This window comes from Aphelocoma coerulescens, chromosome 12, assembly GCF_041296385.1.
Source record: "Aphelocoma coerulescens isolate FSJ_1873_10779 chromosome 12, UR_Acoe_1.0, whole genome shotgun sequence".
In the NCBI taxonomy this organism is placed as follows: Eukaryota; Metazoa; Chordata; class Aves; order Passeriformes; family Corvidae; genus Aphelocoma; species Aphelocoma coerulescens.
In genome coordinates, this window is record NC_091026.1 from 20,109,898 (window position 1) to 20,133,220 (window position 23,323).

General features: G+C 46.8%; 1 protein-coding gene across 3 annotated transcripts; it reads right to left on the bottom strand.

Annotated features, from left to right (window-relative positions):
• Positions 1-622: 622 nt before the first annotated feature.
• Positions 623-22,494, bottom strand: SUMF1 (sulfatase modifying factor 1). Of its 3 annotated transcripts, none has more exons than XM_069028464.1 (9): positions 22,276-22,494; positions 20,634-20,807; positions 18,876-18,950; positions 10,439-10,521; positions 8,346-8,468; positions 7,695-7,809; positions 6,708-6,821; positions 2,929-2,988; positions 623-1,469 (listed from the first exon to the last, which is right to left on the bottom strand). In XM_069028464.1, the coding sequence occupies exons 1-9, from the start codon at positions 22,477-22,479 to the stop codon at positions 1,359-1,361; spliced, it is 1,059 nt and encodes a 352-aa protein (XP_068884565.1). In that variant the 5' UTR covers positions 22,480-22,494; the 3' UTR covers positions 623-1,358. The 3 variants fall into 3 exon arrangements, 2 of the variants coding, with proteins under 2 accessions (XP_068884565.1, XP_068884566.1); XM_069028465.1 differs by lacking the exon at positions 22,276-22,494 and adding an exon at positions 21,423-21,703; XR_011154892.1 differs by lacking the exon at positions 2,929-2,988 and adding an exon at positions 2,755-2,890 and having other exon boundaries at positions 1,381-1,469.
• Positions 22,495-23,323: the final 829 nt, after the last annotated feature.

A 23,323-nucleotide genomic window follows, 5' to 3' on the forward strand; every position in this document is an offset into this window, starting at 1 on the left:
TGAGTTTCCTCTCATCCTCCCTCCTCCTTTCTACTCTGAGTGCAATAATGATTATCAGTCTCTCAATATTGTGCCACATCATGCTGTGTCCTGGAATAGATTCTTCTGCTTGCTGGACTTACCTGGACCCCACTGGAGGCTGGTGTTTGGTGGAGGGCTGCCCAGGCATTCTCCTGTGTCATCTTTTCAACATGAAACCAGTGCAGAAGGAGCTGGCAAGTGATGGATTTGCATTAAAGCCAAACCCAGTTTTCTACAGCAAAGACAATGCTGGCAAGGACCAGCATCAGTGCCAGGGCTTTTGTTAATCCACTGTTACATTCAGATCCCAGAACAAGGTTTGTTTCAATTACTCCCATTTCCCTTCTTGCTAAAATTCCTCTCCTTTTCAGTGAGGAATTTTATTTTCAACAAAACAGTTTAGAAATTTACCCTATTAGGCCTTAGGGCTCACAGTTCCATCTGCCATCGCTGCCATGACTTTTATTCAAGTAGAATCATTCATTAGCTTCAGTTTCTAATGAGGCCAGTTTTGCATTTTCCAAGTCCCTAAAATAAGCCTACGCTGCGTCCAAGAAATTCAAAGGAAATTGTGGTTTTCCATCAATAAAAGTCTTTGGCATAAACAAAAGCTTGATATTTTATTCAAATATGTACAAGATTTATAATCATCATCACCCTGAGGATCATCACCCTCAGTTGCAGAAGGCACTTCCTAAAGAGCAGCAAGTATCTCCCCAGAAGAAGCCCATTTCTGGACACGATTTTCACTGCAAGTGGAATGTAACAGGCTCTGCGAGCTGCCTGTGGGGAGAGCTGTCACCTCCCAGCCCTCACTCTTGACTCCTTCATTCTCTCTTAAAGCTGCCTAGAATTTCCTAACTGCCTCAGATTTCTTTTAAAGCTGTCTAGAAGTTTATAAAGTCTTTGCTTATTGCATTTGAGTGTAGAAACTCTATATAAATAGAACTAATTAATAAAGATCTTGTCTAGAAGAGCTGATGTAGTTGACAAAGTGGTGATCAGTCAAGGGTTGGACTCAATAATCCTGGAGGTCTTTTCCAATCTAAGTAATTCTGGGATTAAGTAATCTTTGAAAACATGATTGGCATGTTTCTGCTCAGTTTTGTTCCAGCTGAATCCAAAACACTGTGGTCAGGATTTAAGTCCAGGCCAGGTTCCTCATGAACACGAAGGTTCTCCAAAGCACTCGTTGAGTAGTGCTGGTTTTTTCTTCCCCCAGCAGGAACTTGAAGCAAGGTTTTTCCATTCTGTGCCATCAGCAAGGGATGCTGCTCACATTTCTTCTCCCTGGGCTGAGATCCAGCCCTTCCTGAGCCCGAGGCACATCCCTGTGCTCAGTGTGGCCCCGGGGCGGTGTCGGCGGCGCAGCGGAAGCCCAGGTTGGACGCGGAGCTGTCGGGGGTGTTCTGGCTCCGAGCTGCACAGCGGTACCTGTAGCAGTAGGACTGCACAGCAACAGAGAAAGGGAACGTCTTAGCACAGCTGAGGCTCCTCAGGCAACGGTTTGTTAGGTTAGCAGATTAATTAGTTAGATTAACACAGCAAAACATTGCCATCGCTGAGGGACAGATCAATGAGCTGATACAGATGGAAATCACTGCGTTGGAAATGAGGGAAACCTACACAGACACTAGCTGACAAAAACTAGACTGAGTGGCAAAGTGTCTGATAAAGGGTCAGCCAATAAGTGTCAATCTCTCCTGCTCTGGGCAAAAGCTAAAACAACCATTCAGCTTCCCTTCAGAGGCTGAGCTGTGTATCCCTGTGCTAATGCCCCACTGGAATGGACAGGTACTGGCACCTGCCTGGAAACATTTCCCTGAATGAGATGCCAGACTTCTGGGATGGGATGTAAAAAGATGCAACTTCAGCCTCTGTCAGCTCTGAGAGGGGAGAAGAGCATCAGCACAGAAAGATCAGTCTGAGCAGACGTCAGGCACCTCATAAAGAGCCCTTGTACTAACAGTATTCAGTGGGTTTTTGCCTTGATACACAGCCTAGTTTTATCACCTACAAAAAAAGACTAGGGCAGACTAGAATCTTCACAAACCCTCAAAATGGGTCATGTTATTCATCACTGAGGAGCCTATTCCAGTGTTAATTTAATCAAAACTGCTAATTAACATCTGACATTGATTTCACCTAAGAAGGAAATCAGTGTAGAAAATGGGATCTCAGTGTAGAAAATTTAATCTAATTATGGGAGTGATTTGCCAGCCACAGGCTTTGCAAGGGAAGAGGAGCAGGACAGCTTTAATGAAACAGGTGGTCTACAATGAGGGGTTTTAAGCACTGCATGAGCAGAGTTTAAGACATGATTTTGTGTCATGAACAGCCATCGCTCTGTGGTGACATCCTGGCTGTTCTGAAGGATTTTCAGGTATGCCACCAACTCAGCTGAAACACTTAATGTCCCAGCCAGCTCTGCAAACAAACACCTGATATCACAGAACCACAGAATTATACAAGGATTTTGGATTGAAGGGCCTTTAAAGCTTATCCAGTCTCGACCCCCTGCCCTGGGCAGGAACACCTTTCACTAGACCAGGTTACTTGGGAGCTCCATATCCTTTCTGGATCAAAAGCCATTCTAAAACTTAAAAACCAAAGTCACATCCACACTTTCTACTCTGACAAGTATCACTCAAGCTCTCTCATGAAAACAGCATTAGAAGCCCACATCAATTTGACGTTCTGTGTCTAAAACCCACACTGAGGAAAAAAACTTACTTGTTTTGATTCCAAGCTAAACAAAAAGAGATCCTTAGGAACATCAGGTGTTGCTCTTCATAAATTCCATGAAACCCCTTGACAAGCATCCAGGCTGCCAGGAAACTCTGTCAGAGGATCATTTCATGGTCAAGTGCTTTCAGAGGGAAGAGGAACATGGAAACACCACGTTACCTTATGGCACATGTAGGATCCACCCTTCTTCACTCTGTCCGTGCCTGAGGATGGCCCTTTCTGGGGAGGGGAGGACACTGGTCAGTACTCAGGGAATAACTGCTAATTACAGGGAGTAAGGAGATGGATAAGGAGCAATCATAAATATTCCAGTGGTGTAACAAATGTCAGTGGTGTCTGAACCAGACAGCTTGAAATAATTCTGCCATGCAGGACTTGCAGGTGATAGTAACTGTGCTCCCTCCCCACTGCAAATATTTAACATTCCAGTTGCTGTCCACCAGTACCTTGTTCTGGTTAATAGCTGATAACAGGGAGGTTCCTAAAGAGGATTTTACCAAGAAGAAAATGAGCTCCAGCTTTCCTCAGTGACCACCCTGCGACCAGTCGGGCCACACCTGGCATGGATCTCACTCTCCTACCCTGTCTCAAGGGGTACAGTTGTCTCCCACCTAACTCTGCATTACCAGGGGTGATGTCCTAAAAGAACCTACCCCAGAGGAGCATTTGTAACTGAACAGAAATCCCAGGGACTGTCAGAAAATCCTGAGAGCTGACACTGGTACTCCAGAAGCTCCTGCCTGCACCCCCTGAGTCTGACTGCTTTGTATGGAAGTTCACCACAAAAACTGCAGCAGCCTCATGTTTCTTGCCGAAATTTGTAATTGTGAAAAAGAATTTAGCCTACCATTGCATTTAGTGGCACACAAATAGTCAAGGAAAGCCACACCCTGAGGCAGCATCCGCTCGGTTCCAAGCCGGGGTGCTCCTCCACAGCACAGCCTCACTCCCACTCCAAGGCCTCTGGAAACTGTCCCCACAACACCTGCATGTGGATGCAGTCCCTGCTCTGAGATAAGCCACTAACCAGCACACTCATCACCCAGCCTGCTAATCTCATTTTAAGGGAAGCCAGGAGAAAACTGACCTAAAAAAAGTTCCACGGGAACAAGACAAAGCAGAACAATGGGGCTGTGGAGCAGGATTTCCCTTAAATGCTGCAGTGCACACACTGTGTGTGCAGTGCAATCTGTGCTACTGGCTCCAGAGACACTTTTGTGAACTAACAGGAACATGTTTAGTTAGGGTTAGAGAGCCCTAAATCTATCAGGTGTCAGCAATCACAAAGGGATGACCTGTACTGAGCAGCACATGAACCAAAGGCTCATAAGTACATCTTTTTATTAATTACAATATTAATATTACAATTACAATACAGTATCTTCCACCAGGCAAAAATTGAGCATCAAAGGTAATTTGGTAACAAAAAAACCAACTTAAATTGACCCCCACAGCCTCTGAAAGAGGATTACAGCACTGAAACACTTCACCACCTGCAGAAATCTGCTGTAGTGTCCTCCATTAATCTATTCTATTGCAAAACATCATCCTCCTATTTAAAATCACTGAAGGTAAGGAGTTTATCATAAAACAAGTGGCAAAGATATCTGAAAATCAGAAAACCAATAGCCATCATCAGCACGTGCAGTGCTAATATTTGCTTGTGCACATATCTCACTTATAGATGAAGGAAACTGCCTTGGTTGTGCTTCCCCTCACTAAAGCTAATCACAGCCCAGCAATTAAGGTCACATTTGATTAAAACAAGCAGATCTCTGTTCTATCAAACACCATTGTTTTATGGCCTGACCTGGAGAAGTGCACCAGCTGGTACTGGAGGGGAAGGACATTGGCTGCCTGGTGCAAAGGGCCAGTGCTGTCCAGACTTTGATCCCAGATTTGATTTAAACCCCAGAATTTACTGTACATTAGCAAGGTTATTCTCTACTACAATACTGCAACAGCCATACTCCAGTCTGATTACATAATTACAAGTGCTTGTGCATTCCATTACCAAAGCTCATAAAAGTTGGATTGTTCTTTTAAAAGTTACTAAAAACAACACAGAAGCTTTTTTGTTATTGAAAATAAAGTTGTATTTCTTTCAGTACTTCAAGCAAATGCTTTCTGATGGTGCACAGTGATTTGCAGTGCACCACCAGCCACATGGTTACTCTGTTTGGAGAGAAATCAGTTTTCAAACAGAGAACTGCAGCTCATACAAAAAAATCAGAGCCAGAAGTTGCCACAAAATAACCCATAAAGGGACTGTGGTTTGATTGACCTCACACACACACTTGGCTCTCTCTGCTAAAGGATCAGTTACATTTTAGGGAGGAAATTCCTCCTTGTGAGGCTGGGCAGGCCCTGGCACAGGGTGCCCAGAGCAGCTGGGGCTGCCCCTGGATCCCTGGCAGTGCCCAAGGCCAGGCTGGACATTGGGGCTTGGAGCAGCCTGGGACAGTGGGAAGTGTCCCTGCCCATGGCAGGGGTGGCACTGGAGGGGCTTTAAGGTCCTTCCAACACAAACCAGTCTGGGATTCTGGGATTGCAGTGAGGCACCTTCATTAAAATGATTTAAGTGAGACACTTTGGTGTTGATGATGCCAAGGCAGCAGCACTTCCTGCTGGATTAAGGTGATGGTGGGGAACAAGTGTCCTGTGAATTTTGCTTTCTATTAAGCTCCATAAGTTTGCTGAGGTTTTAAACCCAGACACTTCAGAAAGTATTTAAAAACTAGGTGTTAACAATGAGGCTTTTAGGGTTTTTTCAGATGCAAACTGATTGTCAGAATCCAGTGTCTGAGGCAGAGCACTTCAAAGTGAATTCCAAAGGGTTTTTCTGATTAAATGGGTAAGGAAACTGAATCTCCTCATGTGAAAAGGTGTCCCAAAATAGCCAGGCTGCAGTTATCTTCTGAGACATTAGAACTGATTAGCACCAGATCTATCAGAGCCCAGCTCTTCAGTCTCTGCAGAGCACAAGGCAGTGTAGCCTAAATATAGGATGTGTTCTCAGGGCTGAAAAGACTCTGAATTCTTCCAGAGGGTCAGAGCTCAGGCAAAGTTTTTAACATATTTAGTTTAACAACCAAAAATCTTCAAAGCAGCTTTCTAGTACTGGAGAGATTTGGGGTATGCTGGGAACTGGTTACAAGGAATGTATGGAATTCTGCACATGGATTGTTGGGGGGGTTTCATACCTGATTGTCTTGCATTCACAAATAGTTACCAGGAGTAAAAATAAACCTGAAAGTGCTTTGTAAGTTGTAAGCAAATAAAAAACACTGGGGTTTTGGTGGGGTTTTGAGTAACAAACTGTATGTGGCCTTACTTGTCATATTTTGTGTGAGGTCATGAGAGTTACTCATCCTGGGTAAGCAGGAGAGGAGCAGATCTAACACTAGAACTGGAATCTGCTGAGACAGAGCACCAGTGACCCCACACAATCTCACCCTGCAGGACCCTCTCTCTGCCTGCCACAAAGGAAAACAAAGATTCACCTCTCAGAGCCTGGTGACTTCTCCTAAACCTGAGCTCTGTCACATGTCCAGTTTAAAATGAGCTACCAGAAGCCAGAAAGATAGTTCATGCTGGTTTGTTCTCTGCCTGGTAGGGATAAAATAAGTACAGCTTGTAGCAACATAAATGAACTAAAAACCTTCCTTTTTTAAGAAGTCATTCCATAAATTCTTGATTTCTGCAATAGGAGGCCAGTTTGGAAGTATTCAATAGTTAACCAGGTGTGGACAACCAAGCAAACAGCACAAAAATTGCAGTAGAGCACTGTAATTCCAGTGTTGTGGCATGATACTCCCATTCCCCAGAACACAGCCCACCCCAGGAGCAAAGAACAGGAGGTTTTCAAATAGCAACGAGATCCATCCAAGTCACAGGAGGGGATTCTGTACTTGACATGATGCCAACCAAACACTTACAGGGTTGTGAGCTTCCTGTGGGGAGTGGTGCACAGCCCACCAGTCAGATGTCCACTCCCAGGCATTCCCCACCATGTTGTAGAGGCCGTAGCCATTGGGGGGAAAGGCAGTGACCTGCACGAGACAGGGAACACAGGAGCACAGTTCTGTAACCACTCCACACAAAGCAGGGCTTCAATCCCAGCCCCAGGCTGCTGAAGGGGCACTCTGAGGAGCCCCAAAAGCAGACACCAGATCAGTGGTGCAGAACTGGAACACTGTTACATACTGCATTTAAATCAAACAGGATGGAAAACTGGGACCGCCTCTGGGTCCCCAGCACCCTGGTCCCGTGTGACACAGCATCTCCTTGCTGCTTTTGGAGACTGACCCTCTCCAGAGAGGCACTGTCTGACCAGCAGGCACACCTGGCATGGCATTAATGCCCTGATCCCACTCACAGCTCCCAGATTCCCCTCCCACCAAGGAAAAGCCACGGTGGCTGCCAACTCCTGCCTGTGCAGGCTCCTCTTCTGATGAAACTTTTGGACTTACTTAACTACCATTAAATAATTCGTTCCCATTCTTGATTGCCTTTAAAATTCCACTCTGTTTGTTATACTGGACAGGCTCAACCTTTCTCCAAAAGGGAAGTTTAATTTCTTTTTAGCTAGTGAGTGATTTTTGAGTTCACAAAACTGTGAGGCCAGAAGTGCAGGCAGAAAGTATTTCAGCTTCTCACTACAAACTGACTGGAAAGGGGGAAAAGAGGTCAGTTTGAGAGGAACTAGAAGTTAAAATGAAAGTAATCTTTACTTTTCAATTAGCTTGTAAAAGTGTCCCTTGGTAATGCTCAAGCCTGCAGTGAAATTTAATGTAACTTAAAATCTAAAATGAAAGAGCACGGGGATGGAAAACAGCCATGGCTCATCCTACTGAAGACAGACCTTAATTTTAGGAAGATTAAGATCATTTCCTCATGCTGGATTGTCTCTGAGACACACTTACTGGTGCAGTCCCCTTGTACCCATCCTCTGCTGTGTTATTGGTGGGGAATTCTCCCTGCCAGATATTGGCGTAGTGTTGGCCTTTGGGCTGCAGTTTGTTACCCCATGGGAAAAGCCTGGGAAAGGACAAACAGCACAGCTGTCAAACACTTCTAATTAAAAGTCAGTGTTATATAGAATCCCAGGCTGGTTTGGGCCCACCCAGTGCCACCCCTGCCATGGGCAGGGACACCTTCCACTGTCCCAGGCTGCTCCAAGCCCCAATGTCCAGCCTGGCCTTGGGCACTGCCAGGGATCCAGGGGCAGCCCCAGCTGCTCTGGGCACCCTGTGCCAGGGCCTGCCCACCCTTGCAATAAATACTTTTTTCCTAATGTTCAATCTAAACCTCCCCTCCTTAAGTATAAAGCTAGTCCCTCTTGTCCTGTCCCTCCATCCCTTGTCCCCAGTCCTTCTCCAGCTCTCCTGGAGCCCCTTTAGGCCCTGCAAGGGGCTCTGAGCTCTCCCTGGAGCCTTCTCCTCTCCAGGTGAGCACCCCCAGCTCTCACAGCCTGGCTGCAGAGCACACTGAGGGTCATAAACCCCTCACAACTCCTCCTTATCTGGCAAACCCCAGTTTCAGACCCTGCTCAGGGACACCCTCGGGACAGGTACCTGTTTTCAAGGCCCCCTCGACAGCTGTACTCCCACTCAGCCTCCGTCGGTAGCCGCTTCCCTGCCCACGTGCAGAAGGCCACAGCATCATTCCAGGAAACATGAAGGACTGGATGATCCATTCTGGGAAAAAAAAGGAACAGGACAGGCTGCTCAGGGCACCAGGCAGACTCAGGGCTGCACAGCACAATGTGACACTCAGAGGCACACAGGACTGCTGAGTTCACAGCTCAGTTACAGCTGGACCAGGCACCAGGTGACATTTACAGAAGAGAAACTGTTTAAGGAAAAGCAGCAAGATGCTGGAAGGGAAATGAAGCCATCAGAGGGAAACAGGAAGAGAAAACAATTAACTTCTGTTTGTCTCGTCTTGCTCCCACCTCCAGCTCTGCAGTTATTTATGGCTTGTGCTTTCTCAAGTGCAGCACCCAGGAGGCAGCAGGGAACTGTCCCTACCCTGCCCTCTGTGGCAACCTGGGTGTTTGCAGACCCAAAGGAAGGCACCAAAGGCCTGCAGCATCCTCACAGTCAAACCAGCCTGGCAAGGGGCATCTCAGCCAGGGATTCTCAACAGCCAGGATTCTCAACAGGAAAATGCACATTGCAATTTAATGGTGATTGTTCTTCACTCCCCTGTGGCTCCTCTCCTGCTCTGAGTCCTTTCCTTGCTTCCAGCTAGGGAATTTTGAGGGAGGAATGACATGAGGAAGAGTCTTACCAACACTAGCCTTTGCAGCACCCAGCCCAGGAAACTGAAGCACAGAAATTCAGCTGGGAAGTGATTTTCCTTGGGTGCTTTAAGCAGTCCACAGTTTACACAAGAGCTCCTATCTTTAATGGGGTTTGGTTCCAGGACTGACATTAAAGTCATCAGGGTTTTTTTCCAGAAAAAGACAGAAAAAATGCCCAGGGCATTCTTGCAGAAGGATCCTCCCCATCCAAGCCTCCAACAGACCAAGATGCTTCCAGAGCTGAGGGTACTGGTCCAGGAGAGAGAGGAACTTCCTATAAATTTCTGTTTCCTGCCCCGTTTAAGAAGCCAACATATCCCTGTTAATCCATGGGGCCACTTCCATGTGGCAGGTTCCCAGCAGCTGTGCCAGGCAAGGTTTGCACCACCCTTGCACAAGCCCAGAATTTCATGGCAGGTTTCCAGCTCCTGTCTGCTGGCTCTGACCTCAATTCCTGTCTCCCCCTAACAACGCCTCCAGCTATTATCTCTATTTTTGCCTCAGATAATTCTTCCCTTGCCCTTGGAGAGCAGACAACTCGTTACTGAGCACTTCAGCCATCAGATGATGGTGCACTAACAAAGTCCTGTCCTTAGAGGACTCAAAAACCTACTAGATCTAGGCTAGAGAGTCTGATTTGATTTCAAAATGCTGTTAGAAGCTTTCACTAGTTGAGGTGCCAGCTTCATTGACACGTGCCTGGTGAGAGGGGCAGTTGCAATGTGAGTGGTCCCAAATGAAGAGAGTAATTTGATTTTCTAGGCCTAAAATTCATCTTCAGAATGGAAAGCAATTGTATGAAGACAAGAATCAGCAAGTTTCAGGGTTTGTGCAGGCAGAGCGTGGCACTAACTGTAAGAAAAAGCAGAGTTTTCCAAAGCATTTAGAGGTTCTAGATAGTCACAACTGATTTTCCACAAAGTCAGAACACAGTAAAAAAAGCACAAAACTCTTCAGTTGCCAGAGAAAGAGGCTTCCAAATCCCTCATGGGATCCCTCATGGAAGATTCCTGGAGTGTGCACACAGTGAGGATTTATCCCCCCTCTCCAAACCCAGGTCTGCACTGAAGGTTCTGACCCTTGGAAGCTCTGCTGTGTTTCACTGCTGGTACACAAACATGAACAGCAAACTCTGAGGCTCATTTCAGCGTGATCCTTACAGGCCTTTGTGCACTCCATCATTGACCACAGCCATGGCACGCTGCATGCAATGCACCAGAAGGTGGGAAAACAGTCCCAGAAGCAGCAGCAGCAGACAGGTGACTAAATAAAAACCCTTTCCTGCAGCCCCACTCCTGGTGGGAGCCACAGGGATATGCACCAGCACTGTGTGTGATGATGGAATGGCTGCTCATGGCTCACCTGCTGGAGATGCTGGAGTCAGGGCCCTCGGGATGCTTCCAGCTGGCTCCTTTCACAGGCAACCACCAGGGAGCAGCTGCCACCTGAAAAAGGACAAGAACACCAGGGAAGGACACTTAAACTCCCAGCTAAGGGGTTTTCTGAAAAACCACCAGGTGACAATGGGCTTTAAGGTGCCTTCCAACCCAAACCAGTCAGTGCCTGTACGAATTTAACCTCCTGGCTGACTTTAGCCTGAAACAGTCTGCAGAGAGGATAAAAAAATTACCATTTTGGCCTAAAGAGCATTTTCACCCCAATTATTTGCTCCCTGGACTCAGTGTTTTGACATAACTGAAACAACCCCCTGATGATGCCCTTTCACTGGGGGTCAAACACACATTTGCTTTCCAGGTCATTAACCCACTAAGCTGATTTTAAATTATTTGCTCTCAGCTTCCAGAAGGTGGAGACAGAAGAACCACACAAGGGAAGCGAAGCATGAAGCCTTTTCTCTTTTTTTCTTTCCCCCAGCTGGTTTGCTGGGAAATATCACACAGCCAAAATCCTCTGTAGCAATGCAGACATGGAGTATTTCTTTCAAACCAGAAGTCCCAAATTTGGTTCTTCAATGCCAAGGAGTTTTTCCTGGAAGACATTCTTTAGGGATTTCTTCTATTAAGCTTACTTCAAAGCAGAGGAGGTCATGCTTTACTGTTCTGATTCATGTTCACTTAGAAATACTTATTTTAATAATGGGGCCTTCACTGAGGCAAAAAAAGAACATTTATCCCACCCAGCAACAGTAGGTTTATTACAACAGCTTCCAAAATAGTCCTGTTACAGAGATAATGTCTATAAAGAACAAAAATCAAAGGAAATGAGTCTGGAATGCTTTAGGAGGCAAACAGCCCAGAGGCTGGTTAGTCCTAGACCAACTTTGTCAAGTGTTACTCACACAGGTAGGAAAAGTGCCAAGAGTGTTACCCTTTAACTCACCAAACCTCCAGAGCAAAGTCCAAAAAGTCACTGCAAGCTGGTATTGAGGAGACCCAGAATCAGTCTGGGCAAACAATTTTAACAGCAGCTTCTAGGGGGAAGCTGCATCCTTCAACAGAGCACTTAACATGTAATTACACCTACGTGGGAGAAAAGATTATCTATGTCACACATCACTTGTTGAAAAAACTCGGGTCCAAACTGCACATCAAACCCCTCATTTGGCTGTTTCAGTAGGAAAATCAACACAAGTGCCCAAGTACTGGAGGTGCTGCACAAGCACACGTTAGGCTGGGTTTAGAGCACCTCAGCAGCCTGTGCTCTGACACTCCCCACGGCCTTTCCCTCTTCCCCTCTCAGCACACATGGATTTTGCCTGCAGCACATCTGGGTATCTAAAAGCTCCCTGTAAACCAACAGCAATCCTGGACTAAAGCTGCAGAGCCCAGAGCTTTTGGGAGCCCTGGGGAAGGGCTCTGCAATCCCTGAGGAGGCTGCAGGGCTCCTCCAGGCTGGGAAGCCGTTCACACGCAGGGTGGGGACACCCTCCCTTCCAAAGGGAACACCTGAGTGTTCGGTACCAAAGGAACAAAGGGGCTCCCAGCAGCCTGCTGGTGACCCAGACATTCTGTCCCCTGCTCTCCCCCTCAGTGGGACCCCCCAGGCAAGGAGAGTTTTTACAGACCCTCTCTGACCTCCCCAGCACGACAAGCACATAAACCAACAAGGCCAACCCCAGTTCTGGCTCAGTGTCCAACCAAGCCCAGCACATTCTCACCCCAAGTAGAGCCACTGCCCTTTGCAAAAAGCATGAGAAATATCTGGTCTCTTGCTAGGAGCTACAGCTCTGTTACTGAGCATTCAAACCCCAAAATGAGACCTTCATGCAGATACTCTGCTCAACCCTCACAGCACTGAAGCTTCAGAGCGACTGAGCTGCTGAACTGATACTACAGTCAAGAGGTTTAGAACTAGTCTGAGTTAACCAATTCCTTGCCCATATTGAGGTTTGACCTTTAAACTATACTGAAAATAGGACAGAAATCCAAAATTAGCATTTTACAGCTATTTAAGGAAAAAAAAGAGCAGCAGAACCATTTGCTTAAGCTAAAATCTGAAAGATCACAAGCAAGATTTCGACAGTTTCTAAGCACAACATATTTTTGCAAATTAAACTGCTGGGTTTTGGATAAAAACATCTCTGCAGGAGACTGCAAAGATTTACACTTTAGACGACTTTAATTTTGGGAAACATTTTTGTGATGCAAAAGAAAAAGCAGATGCTTTCAATCAGGCTGGTTTATTTTAACCCAAGAAAAATGTCATGTCTCCACAGGAGAGCACTGCATGTGCACAGCTCCTGGTTGTGGCTCTGCTGAGCTGAGCACCAAATGGCTGCCAGGCTCTGCAGAGCACCCAGAGCTCCAGAGCAGGCACACATGCAGTGTTGGGACAGGGATACCAGGCAGAGGCCAGGAGAGCCTGCAAGAATTACCTGGAGACTCATGAAGGCAGCCCCTGGCTCTGGTGAACACACACCAAGCTGCTCCTTCCAGAAATCTCGTACCTGAAATCTACAGTCCTCTCACAGAACTTCTCACAAGTCTTCAAAGCTTTTAATTGCTCTAAATCTAATTAGCAGAGGAGCTAATTAGACAGATATTACAACACCACAGTTAATTCAGCCAAGTCCTCCCTTGCCACTAATGAGCTTAGTTACTTTCATAACACTTCACGTTCTGCTTCCCTCTGAAACATGTTCTGGGCACCAGCAACAGATTCCTGCTGTCAAAATAGCAGCAGATGCTGCTGAATAGATCTTGAATCAGAGGACAATCCCCCTCCTTTTGGTTGATTCTTACAGCATGTCACCTGTCCCAGGTTACCCACACCTGCCCTGCAATCCTTACACAACTGCTCATGCACAGGGAAACGCTTCCCGGAGCAAAGCAGAGGCACAAGAGCTCGTTTTGGTCTGATCCAGCTGGAAACGGGGATTATCCAGCTCTCCCCTCCAGGATTAAACTTCAAGAACTCACTGTTCTGCTTCTTACAGACTCAGAGCACTGTGAAAAGAGAGCCCAGTGTGATAACACTGGGAAGAGCTCGAGCAATTAATTCCGACCCACGAGCTTTGCACTGGGGCGGAGCAATTTGCAGAGCTGAAGCCTCAACTCCCACTAACAGCCTGCAGAAAATGCTCGTTCTGACTGTTCCATTTTCTTTTCCAAGTAGGCTGGGACAGCCTAACTTTAATTGCTCCATTACCTCATGATGTCAAGATTTTTAAACTACTTCACAATTACCTTGAGGAAAAATCCTTCTTAAATCTATGTAGAAAAAATATTAGAATGGGGAACATCACAAAGTGAGTTTCATTGGCAGCATTACCCTATTGCTGGTACTGCAGTAGGGGAATACCCCTGAAAAACACCCCAAAGTCACCCAACCCCCAGCCAATAGCAATAAAAACATTTATTAGTCTTGCACTGACATGACACTGGCCACATTCAAGAAAAACAACCCCCACTTGAGGAGCAAATCTCAAATTCAAATCAGATTTATGTATTAGAAAAAATACCCAAAATAAACTCAACAGAGCAGCTCATCTTGGCTCCAACTCCAACATTCTATCAAGCAGCAAGTCCTCTGAAATAACAAAGCTGCAGATTTGAACCTTAAGTCAGGCCCACAAGATGATGACAAATTCATGCTGCTGGCCAGACACGACACCAAACATCATCTTCTGTTGTGCTGCATCATTCTAATGCTACTTGAATGTAGCAAAGCCTTACACCAGGTCAGGATGAACAGCTGGAAAAAGCAAAAGTGACTGCAGAGTAAGAACTTCAGCAATTTCAGAATTGACTGTGTGAAAAGAGATTTTGAGTGAAAAGTAGCCCAAGTCCGGAAAACACTTTACAAATCATTTATTAAGTGGTGGGTTCTTACAAAAACACTCCAGTTCAGAAGCTGACTTAATAGGTTACCACTTGTTTGACTCAGATGGTGTTAAGCTGTGTACATCTTTGATAGGCAGAAGGATCTTGCTAGCATTGGTAGGACGTGAGAAAAAATTAGTTATTCAGTAAAGAACATAATTTTTGGATGAGGTTTTATTTTATCCATGTAAGGCAGATATGCATAAATCCCTGACAGTTTTTCCTCCCGTAAGCCAGATCCTAAACCTTGAGCACTGATTAATGAACTGCTGAAGAAAGAGGCAGACAGAAAATGGAACATTTTTAGTAGGGTGAGAAGTTTAAGAAATAAAAATAATTACTGTGCAATGGATCCACTCCATTGTCCCTGCAGAGAACAAACCTGCTGTAATTAGGGACAAGAACTGAGCCAGGACTGGGAAGTTCTGCAGGGGATCAGTCACACAGAGACCCGAACTCACTGTTAGCAGAGAATTTGTCCAGCAGGTAACTCACATTTGCATCAGGGTTGGGCTAGAGGATCTCCACAGGTCCCTTCCAACCCCAGCCAGCCTGGGATTCTGGGAATACCTGATTTTGCCAGCTCCTGCAATTCCCATGCTATTTATTCTATCAATTAAAAGTCCCAGCTCCCCCAAAGCTCTAATTACAGAAGAATCTGTTCTCACTCTTATTTGCTAAAGTTAATGGCCTCCCTCATGAGCTCAGAAATGGAAGCAACAAGGGGGTTTGTTTAATATTGAATATTGATATTATCTGCCTTAAATCCCAGTGTTTTACAGCAGTTTGAAACTGCTCACAAAGGAAAGGCAGCGGCTTTAAAATATATTTATTTTTACTTTATAAGTCATCAGTTACAAGAAATACTTCAGCCTTGATTGGAAACAAGCACTTTTATGAAGGGACCTTTTCCTTTGCATAAGGAAAGGTCATTGAACTTCAGTTCAGACAGTGTAAAACTTCACAGCCCTGTCAATCCTCCAAGAAAAATAACCACAAATATGTGATGCTAAAATCCAGTCAGATTCATTAAGTGCAAGTTTTGGAATCAGAAGAAGCTTCTTTTGAGGAACTGATATTCCTGGTAAAGGCAGACATCTCTGCAAGTCTAATTTCCAGCCAACATCCAAATCTGCACTCAAACTGGTCATTTTTTCCAGTAACCAAGTGCACATGAGCTTTAAGGAAACGAGATGTGCACAGACTTATCCCCAGCCCGAGGCACAAACCATGCCCTGCTGTAACACTGCAGTTTGCTCTGATAAACACGGGCTAATATTACTGGCAATTCCCAGGGAGAATTCCCGCACATCCCTCTTTATCCCAGCAGTGGGAGTAGAGCACAAAAACCCAGAGGAACAGCTCAATAGCTCCATCTCCCCAGCTCCGTGTAGGGAGTAGCTGAAGCACTGGGGGCTGTGAGGAACAGCTCACCCTGCCCACACTGGCACTGCTGTCCCACCTGCAACCAGGGCTCCTCTCAGCAGCAACTGGAGATGTTCAGCTGAAATGCAGAATGTTTCAATTTGGGGTTATTATGAAATAGGCAAATTGCACAGCTCCAGGCCACTGCAGAGATTTCCATACCAACAGGGATGAAAGCAGCATCCCATAGTTCTGGATTGGCCAGAACTTATGTTTGCTTGCGCTGCCAGTGAACCCATTCCATTGCATTCCAGGCCCAAAATTCCATGCCCATATAGACAAAGGCAGCACACACATTTGTATGCTCTCAGGCTCCTCAGTGCAGAATTTATCTGGCCTTGAAGCAAAAATTAATTTTTCTGCCTTCCACAAGCCAGGAATAACAACATTCTCACTCTCTCCAGTGAGCAAAGACTGAAGCTGCGCTCCTGTTGTGCCACCCTGTTTCCCTTTTCCATGGTACCTGGACAGCAAAGAAAACTCCTGCAGTTATTGGCAAGAGCTCTCAAATCCCCTCAGAACAAAATGGAATTATAGAATGGTTCAGGCTGGAAGGGACCTCAAAGCCCATCCAGTGCCACCCCTGCAATGGCAGGGACACCTCCCACTGTCCCAGGCTGCTCCAAGCCCCAATGTCCAGCCTGGCCTTGGGCACTGCCAGGGATCCAGGGGCAGCCCCAGCTGCTCTGGGCACCCTGTGCCAGGGCCTGCCCACCCTCCCAGGGAACAATTCCTTCCCAATATCCCACCTATGCCTGCCCTCTGCCAGTGGGAAGCCATTCCCTGTGTCCTGTCTCTCCAGGCCCTTGTCCAAAGTCCTCCTCCATCTCTTCTGCAGCCCCTTTAGGCCCTGAAGAGTCTCTAAGGTCTCCCCAGACCCTTCTCTTCTCCAGGCTGCATGTGAAGAATTTAAGATGTGAAGCTCTCAAAATTTTTTAAGCCCATATGAAGCACTTCAGCTTCAAAGGACCTTTCACCCTTGCCCTACAAAATCCTTTTCCATTTGAAGGAGCCCTCCCCAGTTCCATCAGTAACACCCTCATCTGGCACAGCACTAAATCCTCCCTCTCTGCCACGTGACCACCACGGACTTGGAGGCCAAAACTAAAACTTGAGTTCCCAGAAATCTGCAACAATTCCATCATTGGCTGCTACACCCCTTTTTACTGCTTCCCTTCCAGAGGTTTAGGCCAGCCCACATTCCTGTCAGTGGCTATCTGGGAGCCCACCTCACCCCCAGGAAAGGCACACCCAGAGCTCCAACAATCACCCTACGTGCTCAGCTGGATCACTCCTGCAGCAGCTGCCACCAGCCCCAGCTCTGCCCTCAGTCATGGCTTTGAGGCTCTGATAAATCTGCTTTAAGAACTGGAGAAGACAAAGTGTCCAAACAGAGCAAAGCCCCCCCCAGACACACACAGCTCACTAGCTATTATGAAGTACTCAGTTTGGTACCTCCACTTTCATCTTTCCCCAGTTATTTCACTGCAGATGAAATACTGCTTACTGAATTTACATTCCTGCTGCTCTTCCCCTATATTCACACTTGCATTTCACATCCTTGCGCTTCAGCTGGAGAAAATCCTTGTCAAAACACTCCTGAGCCACTGGGGCAAAGGAAAACCACAATCCTTTCTCCCATTGCTTGGTTGGAGGGATTTTCAGTGCCAGTAACATGCCAATATTTATATCTTATTTCTGCTTTTCATCTGATAGTTATGATTGAAGAAGTCAACTCTTCACAGTAAGTTTACTTTTAACAACTCCAGAAAACCTTCACAAAGCAGCAGCCAAAAAGACCAGTTCAGGCTGCATTCCAGGCCTCTGGCATAACACTTGTCCTGTGAGCACTGCAGCCAACACTTGGAAATTTGGCTGATACACTCAGGAAAGTGGCTCCCAACACTCTCTGTTTACAAAATTGCCAGGGCTGAGCTTACAGCAGCATTCTTGGGGTTTGTTTGTTTGTTTTAAAACAGACAACCTGATTTAGGGATTTCTGCATCACAGAACCACACAGAAAAAAGAATTTCTGCACTACTGATTGTTGGGAAGATGGGATGAGCCATTCATTTTTTTTAAATTTGTGTTTTTTATTATTTTTATTAAGGCAGAACAAATCCATGGATGGATTTAGCATCAGTTATGCTGGTGGTGGGAACTGCAATTTAGTCTTATCTCTCACAGTGCACAAATGTTAGTCCTGAATTAAGAGATTACAAACTGCACTTGTAATCTTCCTTCCCTGGCAGGAGGAACCCAAATCCCACGTTCTTTGCCAGTCCCTCACAGCACACACTCACACAGGGCTTCCTGAAACCTCCCATCTCTCAGGCTGCCCCTTGAAAACAAAAATCAAACTGTGCCCATCAGAGCTGAGGATAATTCTGACGGGAGGGGACCTCAGGAGGTCATTGTGCCCAAACCTGTGCTCAGAGCAGATCAACTCATCCAGGAGATGACAGGACACAATCTGCTTATCTGTCAAGAGCTGCAAAGGAGACCTGACCTGTTAAGGTTAAAGAGGAGGTAACTGAAGCCTGAGAAAAGCTCAGCAACACATTCACAACAGAAAAAGAGGAAAGGGAGGGCAGGGAAGATTTACTATGGAATTTTCTTTCTTTTTAAACCAATATTCACTTCCATGCAACAGGAAAACTGGAGCAGCTCCAGCATAGTCAGCACTGCCCCTCCCAGGGTCACTGCTTTGCCCAGGGGGAATGAAGGCAGCTGGAAAAGCAGCAAATGAACACAGGATCTTCTACAGACAAGGAGGAAACATCATAAACTTCAGCCATTCACAACATAAGGAATCTTATAGACTCAGCCTGAACTTCTCAGGTAGGAAGCAAAAAAAGACAACAAGAGGTTGATACCAACTTTTGCTAATCAGGAATAGATATTTTTAATTGTTTGTTAAAAGAAAAAGGAAATCCTCCCCACTTCAGTCCATGATTCCAGGCCAAACAGCTCTCCATAACCCCCATTTTGCAGCTGGCTTTGGGGACATCACAGAGTTTAGTTACCCCTGCTGTCATTGCCAACACAGCCCAGGGATTGCTCAGGGAGTTTCCCCCTGCTGTGTTACTCACTGCTTGGTGAATGTCAGCCTTCACTGCTTCACTCAGCATCCCCTCAAACACAAAGGAGTCACCAAACTTCTCTGCCTATGGAAAGAACAAAAGATTCAACCATTAAGAATGTTATTCTTAAAACCACACTCAACTTTTACAGCTTTGCTTTATCAAAGATAAAAAAATTCAGAGAATTATTAAGGTTAGAAAAGACCTCCAAGTACATCGAGTCCAGCCTTTGACCACACAGATTCTAATAGTGAATTTGAGTTCCCTTTCAAGGAAGATGTTTTGGAACAGAAAAGAAGGGATTTTTTTTCTCTGGATGTTGTTGTTGTTTAGCAGCCACTGGGCAGGTGGCAGCTCACTGACCTTCTGCACATGTTTTTACTTTTATTAATTAAAAATGCAGTTCCGATGGTCCCAACTGCTTTCAAACGCTACAGTCATTAATCTAACATGGAAGGGCACATTTCAGTCCTTTTATTTTTTCTTTGGGAATCACAACAGAAGACTTAAGCCTTGTCACTTACTGCTCCCTCATCACCAGTACCATGTTTTAAAGTGCTGCTATGACAATAAAGAGTTAAAAGTAACTCAATCATTATATCTAGCATTATATAAAGCCAAAAAGAATAAGAAAACCAAATAATTTCAATCAGTCATGGTACATTCTACCAAGAGGAAAAAAGGGAGGAGGTGTAAGTGGAGCACCCAACTACAGCAGCTGAGCCATGAAGTCTGAAACAGACCCCACGTGATGCAGTTCTATGTGCCAGAGCTCCAGGAGCATTTGGACAGTGGGATTGTCCCACAGGGTGAGATTGTTGGGGTGTCTGTGCAGGGCCAGGGGTTGGACTGATGATCCTTGTGGTCCCTTCCAGCTGAGGATATTCTGTGATTCCACATTTAACCCCACCACACGTGCTCACCCCAGCAGCTGTTTGCAACAAGCAAGCTTTGTTCCAACTCAAAATAGTTAAACAGCCTTTTTTCATAATTATTGAGCTAAGGAACAGAAATAGTAGACAAAAGAAGCTCTTCATCCAACCAGAGAATCCTGCCTTCCAAATGAGAACCAGTTCATCAAGTGAATTCAGCAAAGTGCCTCCTTTGAGACCTGCTCATTACTGAGGCTTTCATTTGCCTAAAAGGGCTGTCAGGGTTCTGTCAAAGCTGCGTAGGAACAGTCAGCTGTCAGGAGGCATCTGAGCTTCAGGCACAGGTGGCTCCTTTCTGGGAAGAACCTTGACATATTCTTAGTCCATTGTTCCCAGCTACATGCACACAATTATTACTGCACTTGCTATTGTCTCCTCCTCGGGCACAGGGCTCTCTGCTCACCAGCAAGGAGCTGTGCTGAGCCAGCCTGCAGAGTCCTTGGCCAGCTCAGTTTGTTAAATGCCTTCTCCAAGTTTCTCTAAAACAAGGAAAATCTAACCTGGTTGTACTGGTACAAAGAGCTTTAGGACCCAAATGTCAAAAAACCCCAAGCAAACCACCCCAAAAAACTCTGCAGAGAGCTGCTAGCATCACGCAGGCTGTGGGACAGACATGAGTTCAGGTGTCAGTTATTAAACACAACCACAAACACCTGAATGCTCTTCCAGCCCAGGACAGCAAGGCCAGACAATTCCTTCTCTCCACTACTTCCACCAGAAACACTGGAGCCTGCAAATCCCAAACAAGCATTGTGATGTCCTTCAAGAAGAAAAGCCTCGGTTTTCAGCAGGGGTTTCCTCAGGCTGACAGGAGGAGGATGCCCTGGTGCCTTACCTCAGTGATGTACCCAGTGGAACTCACAAATCTCTCAAACTCCTCGTTGCTGACCTCGTACTGGTCCATGTAGAAGCTGTCAATGTGGACTCTCCGGGCAGGCCCCTCTCCATCCTGCTGGATTTCAGGCTCGTGGGTGCCCATGGTGAACACCCCTCCTGGAATTGCCACCATCTGCAGAGCAAACACCACCCAAAGGGTTGGGAAAGTGAAAGACTGAGAAGGCCCACGCTGGTTTTACTCCTCCTGCACCTCATCTTTGCAGCTGTTTTTGAAACACCATTTTGAGCAGCCTGTTTGGGGAAACAGTGAACAGAACTTAAATTGGGAACAAATCCCTGTTTGCAGCTTTTCTGCGTGAAGTCTGGGTCATGCTTGTGCTCTCATGAGGAGAAACATGTGCTCTGTTTCTTATGTTACCCTTTCTTATGTTACTTCTGCAGTCACACCACTGCCAGGGTAGCAAATAAGTCCACAGCAGCTCCCCAGCACCTCTCCTTGTTCTTCGGGGCAGCTGGAGTGAGTACTTGCCATGACCTTACACATCCCTTTTCATTGTTTCTTCTCCACTGTAGATCTCTCCTCCTGCTTGGGTCTCTCCCAGCAACACCTAAAATTCACACAACTTGCAACTGGCCCATAAAAAATGCTACAAATACCTTCTCGTTTGGCCTAGCCACATCTGAAGCTGGCTGTGTCCTCGTAACTTTCTCTGCTGAGAAGAATCTGAGCACTTACAGATAGTCTGAAACTGACTCCATAAAAGGGCTTCAGGATAAATTTGCTTACATTTTTTAGGACTTAGTAAATGACAACGTGGTGCAAAGTTGCAGCACTTCCTCCCTTCCAATCTCTCTTCAACCCTCCGTAGCTGAAACAGCTCCCTGAAGAGGCTTCCAAGCCAGGCTCAGAGCTCACAGGTCCCAAACCATGTGCAAAATTAACTCTTGCTGGCTCCCCAGTTCTAAAAACATGCTGGAAATAAATAAGCCTATTTGTGGGTGAGGGAGAGGCCAATTCTTCTCTCCCTTCTCTGCTGGTAAAGATGTTTTCTAGCTGAGCATCATCAAATTATCTCGTGACCATAACTTAAATCAGCAGTAATTAGCATAATTACCTACTGCTGGAGCTGCCCGCTGCATAAAGAGTCAGAGGATTTTTTTCATTCTCCAGACCCACAATGAACTGCTCAGGTTTGTCACACAAAATGTCTGCCAGTGACATGGATCTCAGGAACAACAGAGATTATTACTCTTTAAATATTCTCCAGTGTCTGAAGTGCAGCCTGCAGTACCGGAGTCGCACTCGCTGCTGTTTGTCTTTCACTCAGCGAGTTCCCACACTGCCTGCGTGACACAGGTTTTTCCAAACTGATGCAGCATCCCAGCATTACAACAGAGGCAACTGGAGAGGAAACCCCTCCTGTTTTCTTGTTCTCTCCGAGAGAGAAGAGCGAGATGGGGCCAGAACCAGCACCCGCTCCCAAGCCCAGTTCCTCGGCCGTTCGGCCCACCCGCCTTTAATTTAATTTAAGCTTCTCCACAGCATTTCCCCGGCTGCTCCGTTATCCCGGAGGAGGTCCTGCTCCGCCGGGACAGCCCCACGGCCCGGCCCCCCAGGTCGCTGGGCCCCCGCCGCTCACCGGCCCGTGCTCGGCGCTCCGCCCGCTGCCCGCCGCCGAGTAGCGCCGCGCCGCCGCCTCCCGCCCGTCCCCGGCGGCCCGGCTGGCGCTGCAGCCGCAGTCCCCGGTGCCGGGTGTCCCGGAGGGCCCCGCTATTGCTATCGCCATTGCCATTGCCAGCAGCAGCAGGAGGAGGCAGCGGCACAGCCCGCTGGGCGCGGCCATATTGGCGGCCGGGCCACGTGCCGGCCGCGGTCACGTGACCGGCCGCGCCTTAAAGGGGCCGCGCCGCGCCCCGAATGGAACGTGAGGGGCGGGACCGGGGCTGTCCCCTCGTGTCCCTCCCTATTCCCTCGTGTCCCTCCCTATTCCCTCGTGTCCCTCCCTATTCCCTGTCCTTCCCTGTCCCCTCGTGTCCCTCCCCGTCCTTCCCCGCCCCTTCATGTCCTCCCTGTCCCCGCCCACCCCGGTACCTGCAGAGCTCGTGCGGATGGTGAGGGGTCTGGAGCAGCGCTCTGATGAACAGAGACTGTTCAGGGCCTCTTCACTCCAGACTGAAGACTGAGAGGGGAACTCGGCAATCCACGTAAATACCTCAAATACCCATGGGAATCTCACCAGTCCATATAAATACCTCAAATATCTCTACAAATATATCATAAGGGGTGTCAAGAGCATGGCTCCAGACCCTTTCCAGGAAGGGTGCTTTGGTATTCCCCCTCCACATCAGGGAACTTGCAATTCCCGTGTTTTCCAGCATTTTTCCCTGCAGCTCACTGTAGTTGTTGAAGATTCTGGTGCTTTGCCATGTAAAATCTTTACTTTCTTTTGGGAGCTTCCGTTCAGAACTATCAACAGAACGGACCTTCTGCATCATCCCCTATGCCAAAATAAATCTTTACTCGTCCTGAGGGATACGAATTCCACATATTCAATATAATTTTTGCATATCCTTGCAGCAAAGAGAAGCGTGGCCAGAGTGAAGGAGGGGTTTTGTTGTTTGGTGTGTGTGAGTACCGAAAGGAGCTGCACTCAGCTGTGTCTGCTCTGGGACGTTTCGCTGTGTGTG

Excerpts from the sequence above, each read along its gene's own strand:
- SUMF1 (XM_069028464.1), bottom strand. The coding sequence starts at position 22,479 with ATGGCCGCGCCCAGCGGGCTGTGCCGCTGCCTCCTCCTGCTGCTGCTG. Across the intron at positions 20,808-22,275 it reads GGAGCGCCGAGCACGGGCCG|ATGGTGGCAATTCCAGGAGG; the intron begins GTGAGCGGCGGG and ends TTTGCTCTGCAG. Across the intron at positions 10,522-18,875 it reads AGGCTGACATTCACCAAGCA|GTGGCAGCTGCTCCCTGGTG; the intron begins GTGAGTAACACA and ends GTCCTTTTTCAG.